Source organism: Zosterops lateralis (genome assembly GCF_965231275.1).
Source record: "Zosterops lateralis genome assembly, chromosome: Z".
NCBI lineage: Eukaryota > Metazoa > Chordata > Aves > Passeriformes > Zosteropidae > Zosterops > Zosterops lateralis.
This window is the reverse complement of record NC_139800.1, coordinates 85,667,421-85,683,268: the sequence shown is the minus strand read 5'-3', so window position 1 is coordinate 85,683,268 and position 15,848 is coordinate 85,667,421. Positions and strand designations below refer to the sequence as shown.

Genomic DNA, 15,848 nt, shown 5'->3' with positions numbered 1-15,848 from the left:
CTGGAGCTTATTATTTTATCTGGAGTGTAATGTGGCGGATCACTGCCCCTGAACCGGGAACAGCCACTCCTGTTGAGGTGGAGGGGTGTGGGCTCCAGTGGTGTGCTGAGGGTGCTGGGTGCTGCACAGAGGCTGGGGAACAGGCCTTGCACCTTGCACATACACTCCTGAGAAAATGAAGGTGCTGGAGTTGAAAAGAAACCCCAAAGTAGCTGGAAGAGGAGTGTTAAATAATGCAGTTGTGCATTGTCCATGAAAGATGGCTAACCATGAGTAAACATCCACAACAGTGTTTGATCCCTTCATGTTTACTATTTATTCATATTTATTATTCATAAATTCTGTCACAAATGTTGGGCCCGCACCCCAGTGAGACATTTGCATTTTATTTTAAGTTTGATTCTCCCCCTCCGCCCCTCAGTTTCATGAACCGAGATTTAATGATTTGCTTTTCCACATTGCTCCCATTCTGGCTCTCCCGTGTTCTCCTCTTCTTGTTTCAGGAAGAGATTTCTAACATGGAATAGTGATATTTGAATAGATTCCCCTAAGGCAATCAATTTACTTCTAATTTGTCTGGAACTAAGCTTTTCTTTGTTGCAATGAGAAAGGATTGAAACTGCTGTAAAATTTATTAGCTTCCAGGAAGATTTTGAAATGAATTTTTTAATGATCGTGCTGTTTGCTGTACCCAGGAGCGATGTCATCGTGATTACGGTATAATCATACGGTTGCTGAAGAAACATTGAAATGTGGAAGTAGAGCCAGGCTCCTGCATGAGGGGACCTGTGGCACCTTCCCAGGTGTGGGCACCATGACTGGTGCTGCTGCAGGGCTGGGGGCCTTGGGCTGGGGCTCACCCACCCCGTGCATGTCCGCAGCAGGCTGAGATACTTCCAGTCACTCTTTTCCTCCCCTTATTTTTGGTTTCAAGCAACTCTTTGTCCTGGATTTGTGAGATAAGAATGTATTCTATTTGCCATCTGTTGGAGGTGGGGGGCAGTTATCTTATCTCTTCCAAGAACAATGTCTCCCTCCGGGGAGATGTCTCCTGCTAATGGGCCATTAAGTGACTCACTGCATGACTGATAAGGTACATCATCCCATTGTGAGATGCTCCACCCAGAAGGAGGAACCAAGCATTCCTACCTGCATAAAATAAGCTTGGTCTAAGCCATCGGCCCCAGTTTTCTTCACTGGATTCCCAGAGGAGCAGCCATCTTCGCTGGATTCCCAGAGAAGCAGCTTCTTCCCTGCTGGATTCCCAGAGGAGGACCAGGCCCATCTACTCTATCACCAGACCTTCACAGAGAACTATACCCTTCTACAGGATCTCTGCTTCAGCAGCATTTCATCTGCCACTGCAGGAGGCACAGCCACCATCCAACTGGACTTTTACCAACACCCTGACTCCTCAGGGTGTCAGGTTTTCTGACTGTATCAGTAGTTTTGTTTGTACTAATTACATTTGTTGTTTTTTTTCTATTTTAGTTTTTTCTAGTAAATAACTATTATTCCCATTCCCATACCTTTGCCTGAGAGCTGTTTTTTTTTTTTTTTTTTATTTTGAAATTGTGGTAATTCGGAGGGAGGGAGGGGGTTTACCTTTCCCACTTCACAGGAGGCTTTTGCCTTCCTTTACAGACTCCTGTCTTTTCAAACTAAGACAGATCTTGGCGCCCAACGTGGGGCTCGAGGGCATTGAAAGGAAAAAGGGAATAATAGTTCTTAAGTAATCTAATTGTGTGTACTGATATAGAAACATCTTTGAGTGTCACCATGTGGTCTAGCTTACCTTGGTTTGGGTGGCACGTGATCGTGGCTGTATTTCTCCCATTTGCAGGCCCTTATCTAGATATGGGTCCTATAACTAAGGCTACTGTGGCTGTTATCCAGTTTGGCTTATGGGTTAATAAGGTGAGGAATTCATGGATCTTTAACTTCCTCTGGAAGGCAGGTACATGGATTCAGAGCTATCATACACTAACTGTGTGTTTTTGGGGTTACCTTAATAATGGTACCTATTGTGAAGAAATGACACCAGGGGAGATTTTCTCCCAACCTTTTAACCATCTTTTTGGGTCTGCTCCACCAGTTTTTGAAGGGTTAAGATCCACTCTGAATGCTAATGATGTCATACAATGGGTGGTGTTGTTAATATGCCTGTTATATTTAGCACTCAGAGATAAGGGAAGATTAACATGGAGAACTACCCTGACACCTGCCCCAGAGACTAGAGATGCTGCTGTTCCAGAGCCTGACCCTGCCCCACAGTCTGTCTCAGAAATGAACCACCCAGATTGGGTGGGGGTTCTGGTTAAGGAGATACATGAGATGAGTCAGATGCTGAAGGAGTGCATTTCCCCAGCTATTGAGAAACTCTCACTTTGCCTTCAAGAGGGACAGCCAAATAGTACAGCAGTGGAACCCACAGGTGTTACAACTGTCCAGGGTCCAGCCGAACCACAAAGGCAGTCACAGCCAGCAGCAGTTGCCCCGGTAGAAACAAGGAGGTCTAAGATGAAAGCTGAGCACCCAGATAAGGATAGGAATGGAGGAACCTCACAACCCACAGGGGAGCCAGAGGTTGCAATCATCACCGAGTCCCTGAGGTACGAAAGTCTCCGTAACCTGCACAAAGACATTGTGCGACGGGGACGTGAGGCTTATACTACCTGGTTACTCCGGGTCTGGGATCTTATGGGTACAGGCGTGCAGCTGGATGGTGGTGAGGCAAGGAACTTGGGACCCTTGACCCAGGACTCAGGTATGAATCAGATTTTTGTAAGGGAGCCAGGGTCTCTTTCTCTCTGGGAGCGGCTTTTAATGAGTGTCAGAGAGAGGTTTGTCCACAGGGAAAGAATGCAGGAGCACCACCATAGGATGCGCTGGAAGACCCTTGAGGAAGGGATCCAACAGCTGAGGGAAGTAGCAATATTGGAGGTACTCTTCGGGAGGGATGGACAGCATGACAATGACCCCGACAAAGTCAGGTGCACAGGGCAAATGCTGTGGAGCCTAGCAAACCTTGGGCCATCTCAATACACCACTTTTATTGCAACAATTGATGCAGATACTAACCGAGAGACCGTGGGTTCTGTTGCCAACAAGCTGAGGAATTATGAGAGCATGATCAATGGCCCAATGCAGGCTCATATCTCAGCTGTGATTAAGGAGTTCAAAGAGGAGATGAGGGAGATGAGGGAGGAGATGAAGAAAGTTAATGCAGCCCCTGTGCGAGTTACAGGCCCCAAATTCAGTGCCCAACATTCCCCAGCTAGAGACAGAGGGTACACCCCAAGGGCCAATTTGTGGTTCTTCCTGCGTGACCATGGGGAAGACATGGGTAGGTGGGATGGGAAACCCACTTCTGTCCTGGCAGCACGGGTGCGTCAGCTCAAAGAGGGAAACTCTAACCGAGGAATTTCCACCAAGGTGAAGGTAGCCTCGACCTCCCATGACCGAGCTGCCGGGTATGATGTGTCAAATCCCCTTGAAGGAACCTCTAGTATGTATGCCCAGGAAGGGAATAATAACCAGTGTTAGAGGTGCCCTGTCTCTAGCCAGGGAGAGGCACGGGAAAACCGGATCTTCTGGACAGTGTGGATCCGATGGCCTGGCACATCAGAGCCACAAAAATATGATGCTTTAGTTGATACTGGTGCGCAGTGTACTTTAATACCATCGGGACAGGTGGGGGCAGAGGCTGTTTCCATTGCTGGTGTGACAGGGGGATCTCAGCAACTGACCATGGTGGAAGCCACCACTGGATGGCTGGAGACCTACCCTGTGCCTCATGCCACCGCCCGGAACACCATCTTAGGCCTGGAAAAGCAAGTCCTGTGGAGACATGGCACCCCTGAGAGAATAGAGTCGGACAACGGAACCCATTTCAAGAACGGCCTTATCAACACCTGGGCCAGAGAACATGGTATCGAATGGATATATCATATTCCCTATCATGCTCCAGCTGCCGGCAAAGTTGAACGGTGCAACGGACTCCTTAAGACCACCCTGAAGGCACTTGGTGGTGGAACTTTTAGAAACTGGGAAATGAACCTGGCAAAAGCAACCTGGATGGTCAACACCCGAGGGTCCATCAATCGAGCTGGTCCTGCCCAGTCTGAACCCGTGCACACAGTAGATGGAGATAAAGTCCCTGTGGTACATATGAAAGGTATTTTAGGAAAAACTGTTTGGATTAATCCCACCTCAGGCAAAGACAAACCCATCCGTGGGATTGTTTTTGCTCAAGGACCTGGTTATACTTGGTGGGTAATGCAGAAAGATGGAGAAACCCGTTGTGTACCACAAGGAAACCTAGTCTTAAGTGAGAAATGGGTGTAAGATTTCATTGTGATGCAGATGGAAATAGAATAAGGGGTGGATAATGTCCTGGATTTGTGAGATAAGAATGTATTCTATTTGCCATCTGTTGGAGGTGGGGGGCAGTTATCTTATCTCTTCCAAGAACAATGTCTCCCTCCGGGGAGATGTCTCCTGCTAATGGGCCATTAAGTGACTCACTGCATGACTGATAAGGTACATCATCCCATTGTGAGATGCTCCACCCAGAAGGAGGAACCAAGCATTCCTACCTGCATAAAATAAGCTTGGTCTAAGCCATCGGCCCCAGTTTTCTTCACTGGATTCCCAGAGGAGCAGCCATCTTCGCTGGATTCCCAGAGAAGCAGCTTCTTCCCTGCTGGATTCCCAGAGGAGGACCAGGCCCATCTACTCTATCACCAGACCTTCACAGAGAACTATACCCTTCTACAGGATCTCTGCTTCAGCAGCATTTCATCTGCCACTGCAGGAGGCACAGCCACCATCCAACTGGACTTTTACCAACACCCTGACTCCTCAGGGTGTCAGGTTTTCTGACTGTATCAGTAGTTTTGTTTGTACTAATTACATTTGTTGTTTTTTTTCTATTTTAGTTTTTTCTAGTAAATAACTATTATTCCCATTCCCATACCTTTGCCTGAGAGCTGTTTTTTTTTTTTTTTTTATTTTGAAATTGTGGTAATTCGGAGGGAGGGAGGGGGTTTACCTTTCCCACTTCACAGGAGGCTTTTGCCTTCCTTTACAGACTCCTGTCTTTTCAAACTAAGACACTCTTCTGCTCCTCTTCCTTGCTCCCCGTGTAATAGCACAAATGAGCTCTACTCACTCACCTCGGCAAAGCTGCTCTGACACGGATTGGATTGAACTGAGCAGCTGTTTGGAAATGGGAACTCCAGGGACTATTGTCATCGTCCAAATTGCACCTTAGATTGTATAACAGCACATGTCATCTGGCCGTTTATCAGGAATATTACATTCCCAGGCACTTGCACCTTGCTACGATTTAACTTTGTCTCTTTGGCCAGCGCTGCAATTCCACTGGAGATAATTCAATTGCTCTGAGAGCTGAACGGGCACCTCGCACACCCACTCTGTGTTGCTCTGCTGCAGGTACCTGGGTGCTGGACAGGAGATTTGTGCACCATGGACATTCCTTAACACCCCCTTGTAACAAGGGAAGAGCCTGTGCTGTATGGAGCTGGAGGTTCTTCCTGCAGTGCCCACCACGTGTGCTCTGCCACCTCCTCCTGGGCTGTGGCTTTTGGGCATCCATCCTGTGTCCCTGCTTTTCTGACCAAGAGCTTGCACAGTGGGATTGGGAAGTGCTGAGAGTCTTGGCTGGGTGGGGAATTTTTCTCTCTCCCACCAGGTCTTCCTGCAGCTGCTGCCTAGCTGAGACCCACAGCAGTTGCCTTTGTACTGGTCTTCTGAGTTGCAAGTGAAGCTCTGATTTGAAATCTTGAGCTTAAGGTGGATTTTGCTTTACTTGCTGAGGAACATATTTATTCCAGAGGTAGCTGTGGATTTTTTGTTATTTCATATTTGCTATGCAAGAGCTTATGTTTAGTAATGACATATTTTTCCTGCCAAATCTGACTTCAGGATAACTGCTCACCTCTTGACGAAAAGGCTTCTGCCAGGATGTTTTGTACCTGAGGAACGTTTTATAAGTGACCCTGCCCTAAGGTGCTTTGAAACAAGGTTCTGGATTTGTGCTGGGTGAGGGCAGTCTGGCTGAAACACAGATATTGCTGCAGTGGGACGTGCACATCTCTGGTACAGCAGCACCCGTGTAGGGCACTTGCCCTCAGATGAGCTGCTCAGCATGTCCCTGGGCCACCTGGGTGCCACATGGGTGCCACCACGGGTGTCCCCACAGCCTGACTGCCAACAGAACTATCCCTTCAGTGTGTGCAGTGTCCTCAGCTCCTTAGAAGGTGCAGCCCTGGTCATGCCCTAGGCCATGGTGATGTTCATCCCAGGGCTGTGATTTTCTCAATCCCCAGGCCATGGTGTTCCCCAGCCCATGGCAGCTGGCTGGTCCTTGCCACCCTGGTGCACTGGGCCACTTGGGGACTGTGTGTGGGGATAAGGAGCTCATGTTCACTCAGAGCAGTGTCAGAGCTTGGGGGGTCTTACCCTGCTTTGCCGCTCCATTGGTCCCACTCCCTTTACCTCTCTTCAGGCTTGGTCAGGGAGCAGTTTCAGCCTGCTCAGCCTCTGCCATGAGCACAGGGGTGGGGAGCTGCCTGTTTTGGCTGCCAGGCACTCACCATGTCCTGTGTGCGTGGTGGTTATTACCTGGGCTTTGCTCCCTGCATCAAGAACATTTTATCTGTGCAGACAGTAACAGTTGTATTGACTAGGGCAGATCTGGGCTGTAAAAGAATTTCCTATTGTCTTATTTCTGATTGTTAAAGTGGTAAAGAACAAGACAGAATGGTAGAGTAATGTGAATGTGAGTGTGAAGAACCCTCCTGGGTGCCATCAAGGCTGGGTGAGTCAGACTGAACTGCAAAGGGCAGTGCCAGAAGCATGCCCTGCAGCTCCCTGCCTGCCTCTGCTTGGGGCAGAAGATGCAGGGATCAGCCCTGGGGTCAGCCACTGGAGGAGCTCAGACCCTGCTGTGCATGCCTTTGGATGTGGGATAGCAGAGGAATGGTGTTTCTGTGTATCAACAGGCCTTGCTTGAGGCATAAAAATAATATTTTATATCAGCTGCAGGGCCAAGACAGTGATGGATGGGTGGGTAGCTGAAGATCCCCATTCTACCATGGAAAGGAAGCTGCTGCTTGGGGCTCTGTACTGGTCCTTGTGTCTACTGCCAGGTCAGGGCTGCTCTGGGCAGCCTAGACACATGTTGTCTCCAAGAGCAGGATGGTTTCTGGCTGCAAGGCATGGTCTCAAAGCTGAGATGTGTGCTGAGCACAGAAGCAGAGTGACAGGATGTGCCATGGAACTACCTGTTGTCTCAGGTCTGTGGATGATGGTGACTTGTGCCCCTCTGCCTGTCAACTTGGCCTCCTTGAGACTTGTTAACATTCTCTTCCTAATACAAAGGATTGAAACAGTGTAATTAAATTTAATGCTTTCCAGCTCCTTTCCTCCCTGCATTTCAGCTGCTGCAGGTTCTAGACAATCATGCTGATGTTCAAAGCTGATCATCTCCCTGGCACAGAGGCACCAGGCCAGTGCTCTTTAATGAATTGCTCTTAAAGCACAGGTGCCTTTCTAGGCTTTGAGGAATATCCACTTGCAGTAATCAGGGAAGTCCTCCAATTGTTTTTAGCTGTAAAATGTGCCGCTTTGAAATAAGTGGGTCAGGGCAAGACAAACCTGTGCTCCCTCTGGGGTGAGGTTTGTCTTGGCTGTGGTCCTGTGGATTTGGGGCTGAGCTGTGCTGCTGGGCAGAGAAGGTGAGGAGAAGCAGCTCCCCTGTGCCTCCCTGTTCTGGACCAGCCAGCCCAGCCACACTCCCAGATGCAGCCTTTCATGTTTGTGGAGAGGCTGAAGTGATGTGTGCTCCAGCAGCACGCCCAAGGTCACACAGCACAATAAATCAGTGTCTCATCGGGGATGAGAATCCAAGATATTTCTGTAGCCCCTCCAGCCATCACCAAGTCCTCTGCTATCACAGCCAGACTACACAACTTTGTATGCCTGTAGCACCCTTTTGAAGTTAAGCTGTGGATAAATAGGAAGACAGCAACATTTTCTGGGCAATTTTTTTTTCTTTCTATTTTGCTCAAGTACTTGAAATTAACAGAATCAAAGTATAAGATCATGGGCTTTCAGAGCTCGATGCTGGATGTTCTGTATGTAGGGCTCAGGGCATCCTTCTCTCAAGCTGCTGTAAAGGCAGCTGCCAAAACCCAGACCTCCTCCCCTCCACCCAGCCCTGTGCTCCACATCACTGGATTGCTGCTCTGATGTAGAGAAAAAGCTGATGTTTTACTTATATATTTTTCAATTAATTGGCTTCTTCTCTTTTTTTTTTTTTTTTTTTTTTTTTTTTTTAAAAAAAAAAAAACCCTTTCTTGGTGGTTGTTTCTTCTTTTTTTTTTTTTTTTTGAGGTCTGCCTTTTACTCATTTATTCTCTGTAAGTGTTAAGCTGCTCATATTTTGGTGCATTGTGTTATGTGCTGAGAATTTTTATCAGCCGCCCTAGTGCTTGCATGTGGTGGAAATACCAATGTGTCTGAGGAGTGGAGGTTATGCACACAGATGTACAGAGCGCCAGAATGAATAGTTTGCAGACAGGCAGGGAGGAAACTCGGGCTGAGTCTGCACCTTTGCTGCCTTCAGTCTATCACACCAGTCCCCACTGAGTGTGGGCTTGTGTGCCTAATGGCATTAGAGCTTTAAATACTGCTCCGAGGGTGTGTAGGTTATGAGGGGAAGGAGCCACGTCTTTGCATGGGGAAGGGCTGTGCTTTATGAGGGCCAGCTGCAATTACGAGCTGTTATCAAATGAAGGAGAAGCCCAGGCTGAAAAGCAGCCAGGATCCTGCGGTGTTCGGCAGGAGCCATGGTCGGGTGCTCAGCAAAGGCTGGGCAAGGTGGAACTGCTGAATTTGATTTCCAGCTTCACACTTGGCTGAGCCTGGCTGCTTCCCCGAGCCCCAGTTTGTCCATCTGTGATGTGGGGGTGAAGCTTTGCAGTCCTCTGGAATTGACTGGGAGTGCAGGAATGCATGCAGGCTCTGGGTATGAGGGTTTGCACTTGCCAGGGAGCCCTTGGACCTAGTTATGGAGAGTCCTTGGGAAGGGTTAAATCACCAGTCCATATTTCAGCACTGTAAAGTGGTGTTGGGACGACAGCCCCAAGTCCAGAGAAGGAATCTTTATTACTCCTGTATGAATAAAGCCCCAGCACTGCGAATGACACATTTAATCTTCAGTGGAGTGGACAATCTTGGAGATTTATAAAGCCTCTGTTGTGTGAGAGGTCAGTGGAGATTAAGCAACAAGTTAAAACACATATACAGTGGAACCACAAAGAACCTTCCCTCTTCCCCCATTTCTTTCCTCCTTCTGTTCCTTCCCCTCTCTGCAAAAAGTCAAGCTTAAATGTCACGTCAAACCAAGCTTAAAACATGGTGGCTTTTAGCACTGGTCACTAAACCCAGGAACCACTGGCTCTGAGGGCTTGACACATGGGACAGCCCTGTTGTGATGGATTTGCTGCCGCCCCTCCTTCTCCAGCATTCTGTTCTGGTGGTGACAGGTGACAACAACCTATTGGAAATTAAACTCCAGTCTGTGGAGCCTTAAAAGTGATGGCTGTTTGAGGTACAGTCACTGCTGTTTGGGGTCAGAGGATCACCTCTGCTTGGGAGGGGGGCAAAGCACAGCACCCAGCTCAGCGTGGTGTCCCCCAGCCCGGGCAGGCTGGTGGCTGTGGGCGCTGCCGGCTGGGCTCCCCCGTTCACCGTGCCCTGTGTTTTCTCCCCGCAGAGCAGAGCGAGGGATTCCACTGCCGGGAGGAGTGCCGCATCCTGGGCCATTCGGACAGGTGCTGGATGCCCCGCGGTGCCGTGCCCAGCCGCGCCAAGTCCCCCGAGCACGGCAGAAACGTCATCGCCCTGTCCATCGAGGCCACGGCGGTGGACGCGGAGCCTTACGCAGATTGCAGCACAAAAAGGACCTTCGCCACCTTCGGCAAGGAGGGCGGCGAGCCCCCGGCTGAAGAGAGGCTGGCCAACCCCAAAGGCAAAAGAACGGTGGACTCGGCCGCCTGCAGCCCCAAGGTGAGCGGCGCCGTCCGCGAGGCCGGCAACGGCTGCGAGGCCGTCAGCCCCGTCACCTCACCCCTGCACCTCAAGAGCCCCTTGTCCGGCAAGCCGGCGGCGCCCTACGGTGCCGGGCACGGCCGGGAACGGGAGCCCTTTGGGAACAGTGGCCCTTCCCGGCCCACGGAGGCTGAGCCCCGGGGGGCGGACAGCGAGGGCGGCGGGCAGGAGGGCAACCCGCTGCTGCAGGAACGCCGGGAAAAGGACTCGCCCGGCGCCCGCAGACTAAAGGACATTGTCCTCTAAGCGGTCCTCTAAGCGGCATTCCGCTAGAGCAGGATGGGGATAAGTATGGGAGACAGCACGACTCCCAAACTGCAGATTGTTTTTATTCGCTTACCAATGGTTCACAGATTGCTGTATTTAAAAGCTTTTCCCTAAGTGTATTGTTTATAAATGAAGCTATCGTTAGTGTGACAATCCCACGTGTCTGACAGGGCAGGGGTGTGCAGCCGGAGAGGAGGAGCCGGTGTTTTGCTTTTTTTGCCGGGAGGTGGTGGGTGGTGGGGGGCAGAGGCCAGACCCCCCACCCGGTCCTCAGGAGCACTTGATATCCTCTCCTCGGAGTTTATATATTTTTATATCTCAAAACGAAGATAAATTTCTGTTCCTGGAGAGAATTGAGTGGCAAATTCCTTATTCGGACATCTTTGGTAACCACCCCGGCAGTTTTGTAGTCCAGACAGAGCCACGGCTGTTTCTTGTGTAGGACTGTTCACAATGGCAGTCGGGTGAGTTTCAGTACAAATTCACCCAGCACGAGGTTGTATTTTAAGGTGTTGGTGTTTTGCTATGGACACCCCTGCATTTATGAATCCTTTTGCTGTCACATACTTATCTGTACTATTATTGTATTTGATATTTGCAAATTACTGTATGTCTAGTGATGGCAAAAGGCTTTCAGGCTTAAAAAAAAAAAAAAAAACCCAAAAAAAAAAAAAACCAAAAAAAAAAAAAAAAACCCAACAAAACCCCACCAAACAAACAAACAAACAAACAAACAAAAAAAAAAAAAAAATAAAACCACAAGCATCTTACTTAAACTTTGGGGATCTTGCATTTTGCAGCTCTGGTGGAGCAAGTGCTTCTTCCAGCCCTCACCATTGCCTGCGGCCTCCCTCAGCTCCTGCAGGAAAATGACAGGGCATTATAGGAAGATGTTTTGGGGAAAATCCTGCCTGGATTGCAATTTTCAGATGCACTGTGCTGAACTTTTCCCCTTACCCGTTTCTTTTGCATAATTTCAAGTCAATGCATGGAAAGGGTGGTTTTTTTCTTTTTTTCCAGAAGTTGGTTATTTTGGTTTTTTTCCAGTTCCCAGATTTAGATATCCCTCGCCTCCAGTCATTTCCAAGTCAAAGAGATGGAATTATTTTAAGAGATCTAAATTACCTTCTCAATTAGACACACACTATTCCAAGTCAGCGTTTCCTAGCCATGATTACGCCAAGAGTGTGTATGTAGGTATGACATCATGGCATGGATTTTTAGACTGTTCCAATTTCTTTCTATCCCTGCATCATAAATAAGCATGGAATGAGCAATAGTGATGTTAATTTAGGGGCAGACAGGTGATATGTAACGCTACTAATTCAATTAATGTGCCTTCTTAATGGAGAAAAAATTAAAGCAATTCTTTATTTTTTCTCATAATTAAGGACTTTTTTTGTGTGGGTACAAATCTACTCATATAAAATTGATTTGAAAATTGAGCTACTTTAATAGCCATTTTGTAGAAGGGAGAGAGGGAAGGGATTCCACAGCTCTCTGCTCTCTTGCAGTGATGATTCCTCAGTGAGGTATGAGTAAGGTAGGAGGATTTCAGTTAGTGTATTATTATTATTATTATTATTATTATTATTATTGCTATTATTATTAACCCTTCACTGAACAGTTTTTTCCTACCCTCAGTAATGTTTCCTAGAATTTTAAATTGATTATGGAAAGAAAAAATATATAGCTCTTGCCAATGTTTGCTGTACCAGCAAGTGGAAATTAGTGGTTTCTAGAGGAAGAGTCTTTCTAGGTCTACATATCATGATAAAGTATTTGTTACTTGATTTATTTAAATGAAAAACATCAAGAAAACAAGTTCCAGTTGTTATTATCCTCAGAATAAAATTAAACTCCATCCTTTTATTTCTTCAGAGCAGATTGATCTTGTCTGAAACTCCAGCTGGTCCGAGACAGGTCCAGAGTCAGCCTGTTCCCCCTGCCACTTGCTAGGGCCAGGAATTGGGAAAGAATCAACTAAAAACAGTTCTCTAATGAAATTTGTGATGCTTCCCTCACTAGTGTGATGACTACCTCATTCAGCTCCCATCCCACGCATTAACATGATGTCCTGCATCCCTCCAGAAAGCAAACTGGGGGTTTTCCATCCCTCTTCTGGATTCTGAGCCCATTTTTCAGGGATACATTGTTTCTGTTCCTGCTGTGTTTCCTGCCTGTGTACTGTTACTGCTGTCATTTATTTCTGGTGGTGTGTGGTTGGTTTTTTTTTTTTTTTTTTTTTTTTTTTTTTTTTTTTTTTTTTTTTTTTTTTTTCCAAATGTGTGTTCTATTTTAATGCAAGTGAAGAGGAGAGGGGCTGTCTCGGGGCTGTTGGAGTAATCACGTGCTCTATAGCTGTTAAACTGAGTTTATTCTGATATTATCTGTTTTTGTCAGCTCTGGGAGGATTTTTTTTGGGGAGGGGAACTTCTCTCATGTGTTTGCTGAGAGACAGAGCCCACGATGCCCTGTCTGTCACAGGACAAGGGCTCCATGTGGCCCCATCATCACCCCACACTTCTGCCAGGAGGGGACCCAGTTTCCCCATGGCCCGTTGGGTGGGGAGTGTGGGTGCCCCCGGGTGCCCCATCATCATCCTCCCCAGCTGCCTGGAAAAGCTCCAGCCCTTAATTCCTGCCGAGCGTTGCCTCCTGCTTGTGGAGCTGCCACCACCAGCCTGGTGTTTCAGATGAAAAATAGATGCTAACTGAAAAGGAAGAGAGAGAGGAAAAAAAAAAAAAAAGAAAAAATAGAAACATTTCTCTAATTTACCCAGAGGAAACGTTCCTTGCCACTCTGAATAAAAGCACAGCCGAGAAAGAATGTGAAATAATTCTGTATTAAAAGGGGGCATTAAAGAGGTCAGTAAACCCTTATGCCTCCAAGAAAATCATTTAAACACCAGTTTTCTGGGCTGACCCGGGCTGCAGCAGGGGATGTGAGCGAGGGGCCCTTCCCTGGTACGGCCTTGCTGAGTGGGGCCACGGGGACATCCAGGGAGCAGCCCCAGCTTTGCTGCCTTGGCCCTCTCCAGAATATTTTGGTACTCCTGTCACTGTCTCTCTGTGTCACTCGAGATGAGTTCAGGCTCCTGGGCAAATCACAGTGTCTTGGTTTTTTTTTTCCTACTTGCATCTAAACTGGCCATGCAAAAAGGGTTCTGAGCTGCAGGGTGGGCAGGAAGGCTTTTTGGAAGGGTTCCAGATGTAATTATTGTGCTTTTTAAATAACTCAAACCTGTCCTCAGATTTGGTTTAGGAAAAATCGCTGGGATCTGTTGGTTTCCTTCAGGCAGGCTTGCTCTGCTCCCCTGTTTATCCAGGAGAGCAGCAAGCACCGACGATTCTCCCCCGAGCATGATGAGGGCCCCATCTGGGGCAGCTTTGCGGCTGGGGGCCAGAGGCTGAGCTCTTCCCTGCTCCCTTGGGAGCCCCTGGCCTTTCACACCTCGAGGCTGTGCTGGAAGGGATGGTGGAGGGCTGGGGGGCACAAGTGATGGCTGGAAAAATCGCCTGCCCCCTCCCAAGCACTGTCTTACTGAGGTTGTCGGCGTTCCCTGTTTGTTGTGAGCTGGAGGTGGCCTGTGGATCACACTTTTGTGCAAAAGTGAAATTTTTTTTTTTTTTTAGTTTTTATTTTTCCAATCAGGAAACGAGTTGCTTTTTTGTGAAGAACACACTGTCTTGATGAATATGTTGAAATTATTCTTGGAGGTGGGGGGGGAGGGGGGGGCGGGGAGGCGAGAGAAGAGAAAAAAGAAATCCTAAATTTGAATGGAAACCACATTTGTCTGTCATTTGGGGGGGGAGGGGGAGTGGGGGAATCGATGGTCTTGTTGCTACAGCTGCTTTTGCAGCTATGGGTGATCTCTGGTCCAACCTGTGAGCTGCGGTACCCGGCGGGGGGAAGAGCGGCCGCCCCCGCTGTGAGTTCTGCAGAGACACGGAGGGAGCCTGGGCCGGCGTCAGCTGATGTTCCACTGATGTGAGCCGGGGCACAGCCTCCAGACGCCCCTCACAAACCGGCTCTCAGCAGCTCCCGCCCCCGGCAGCCCGCGGGGCCGGGCGCGGTACGTCTCGTCATGGTGTCTCCGTTGCCGAGTATATGAAGAATAAACAAATCGTTGTATATGCTGATATGTATGTTATGTACATTTTCCACGGTGATTGAATCATTGTAAACAGCAAAATGGAAAAAAGGAAAAAAAAAAAAAGAATCACCATTCTGTCTATTTTATGAAGATGATAAAGCAGCTTTATTAAATTATTATGATTCTGTTTCCAAATGGTGTACCTGCCACATTGGGATTTTTTCATCTAATGAGAACTTTGTTTTCCACCTAAATGTGATTTTCTTTTCTCTGCTTTGAGCATCTAATGCATTTTAGTATTAAAGCAATTATTGAATAAAATGGAAAGTAAGTGTTTGGTTAAATACGCCTCAGTGGGTTTGCTTTGATGGTCCTGCAGAAGCCAGTGCATGGCTGGGTGCCACCCCAGTCCCATCCATGTCCCACAGCTGGTCAGCTTTGGTGCCCAAGAGGCTGCAAACCTCAGGCAGAACTTTCCTGGTCCTGAGTTGGTCATCACCATCCCCACTGGTGATCAGCTGGGACAGGCAGGCTCTGAGCCCCATGAAACTGGGGACGGTGCTGGTCTTTTGCATTGCCACCTTCACCTGCAGGGGAAACACGGCTGTGAGAGGGATGAGCATGGGTAGGAAACACCAGCACACACTTCTCCACTGAGGCATGGCAGAGAAGACTTTTATTTTCTGCAGTTTTTCAGGAGAGTGCTTTGGAGGAGATGGTGAGGAGCATCCACTGCCTCTGAATTGACAGTGGTTCATGTACCACATTTACACACAAAGCATCTGAGCACTTTGTGGCTAGCAGGCTAAGTGCTCCCACAAGGTCTCTGCTCACTCAGTGGCTCAGTCAGTCAGGGTGACACCAAGGTGGAACTGGAACAAGAGCAGCGACGTGGGAAGCCCTTTCCCTGGGGTGGGAAGATGCTTGAGCTGCACACTGAACACCACCCTGCCTGACAGGGACACACTGGAACAGAGGTCAGCTGCACACCTGGATGAGGCCCCATTGCTTTAAACCTGCAGGGTCTGACTGTCTGGCCTGGGGTCGGCTTTGTCACAGATGTGTGTTGGCACGGAGGCCGCAGGTAAACGTTCACAGCCAGCCCTTGCAGCGCGTTTGCACCCCCATTAGTGAGTCATTTGGCAGGTGGGTAAGAGGAGATCAATCCAGGCTGTGGGAGGGAGGCTGGTGTTTTTTGGAGGGGGGTGGTTTGGAGCCGGTCTGGGGAGCAGCGGTGCTATAGCAGCAGCTGAGTAATTCCCGTGCCCGAGGAAGCACTGGGCTGTTGCAGCATTCCCGAGCTGTGACCCTGCCTGAACCGGGGTCCTGGAGCCTGGGCTGTGCC

At 48.5% G+C, this 15,848-nt stretch overlaps 1 protein-coding gene across 2 annotated transcripts in view; it reads left to right on the top strand.

The window, feature by feature from the left end:
• The window catches only part of PCDH19 (protocadherin 19), a gene marked incomplete at its 5' end in the record, with an annotated part of 60,783 nt that extends 50,353 nt beyond the window's left edge, over positions 1 to 10,430 (top strand). For both annotated transcript variants that reach the window (XM_083882824.1, XM_083882823.1), the window contains one exon: positions 9,806 to 10,430. In XM_083882824.1, coding sequence (XP_083738950.1) covers positions 9,806 to 10,386 — 581 coding nt within the window. In that variant the 3' untranslated portion in view covers positions 10,387 to 10,430. The remainder of the gene's footprint in view (positions 1 to 9,805) is intronic.
• Positions 10,431 to 15,848: the final 5,418 nt, after the last annotated feature.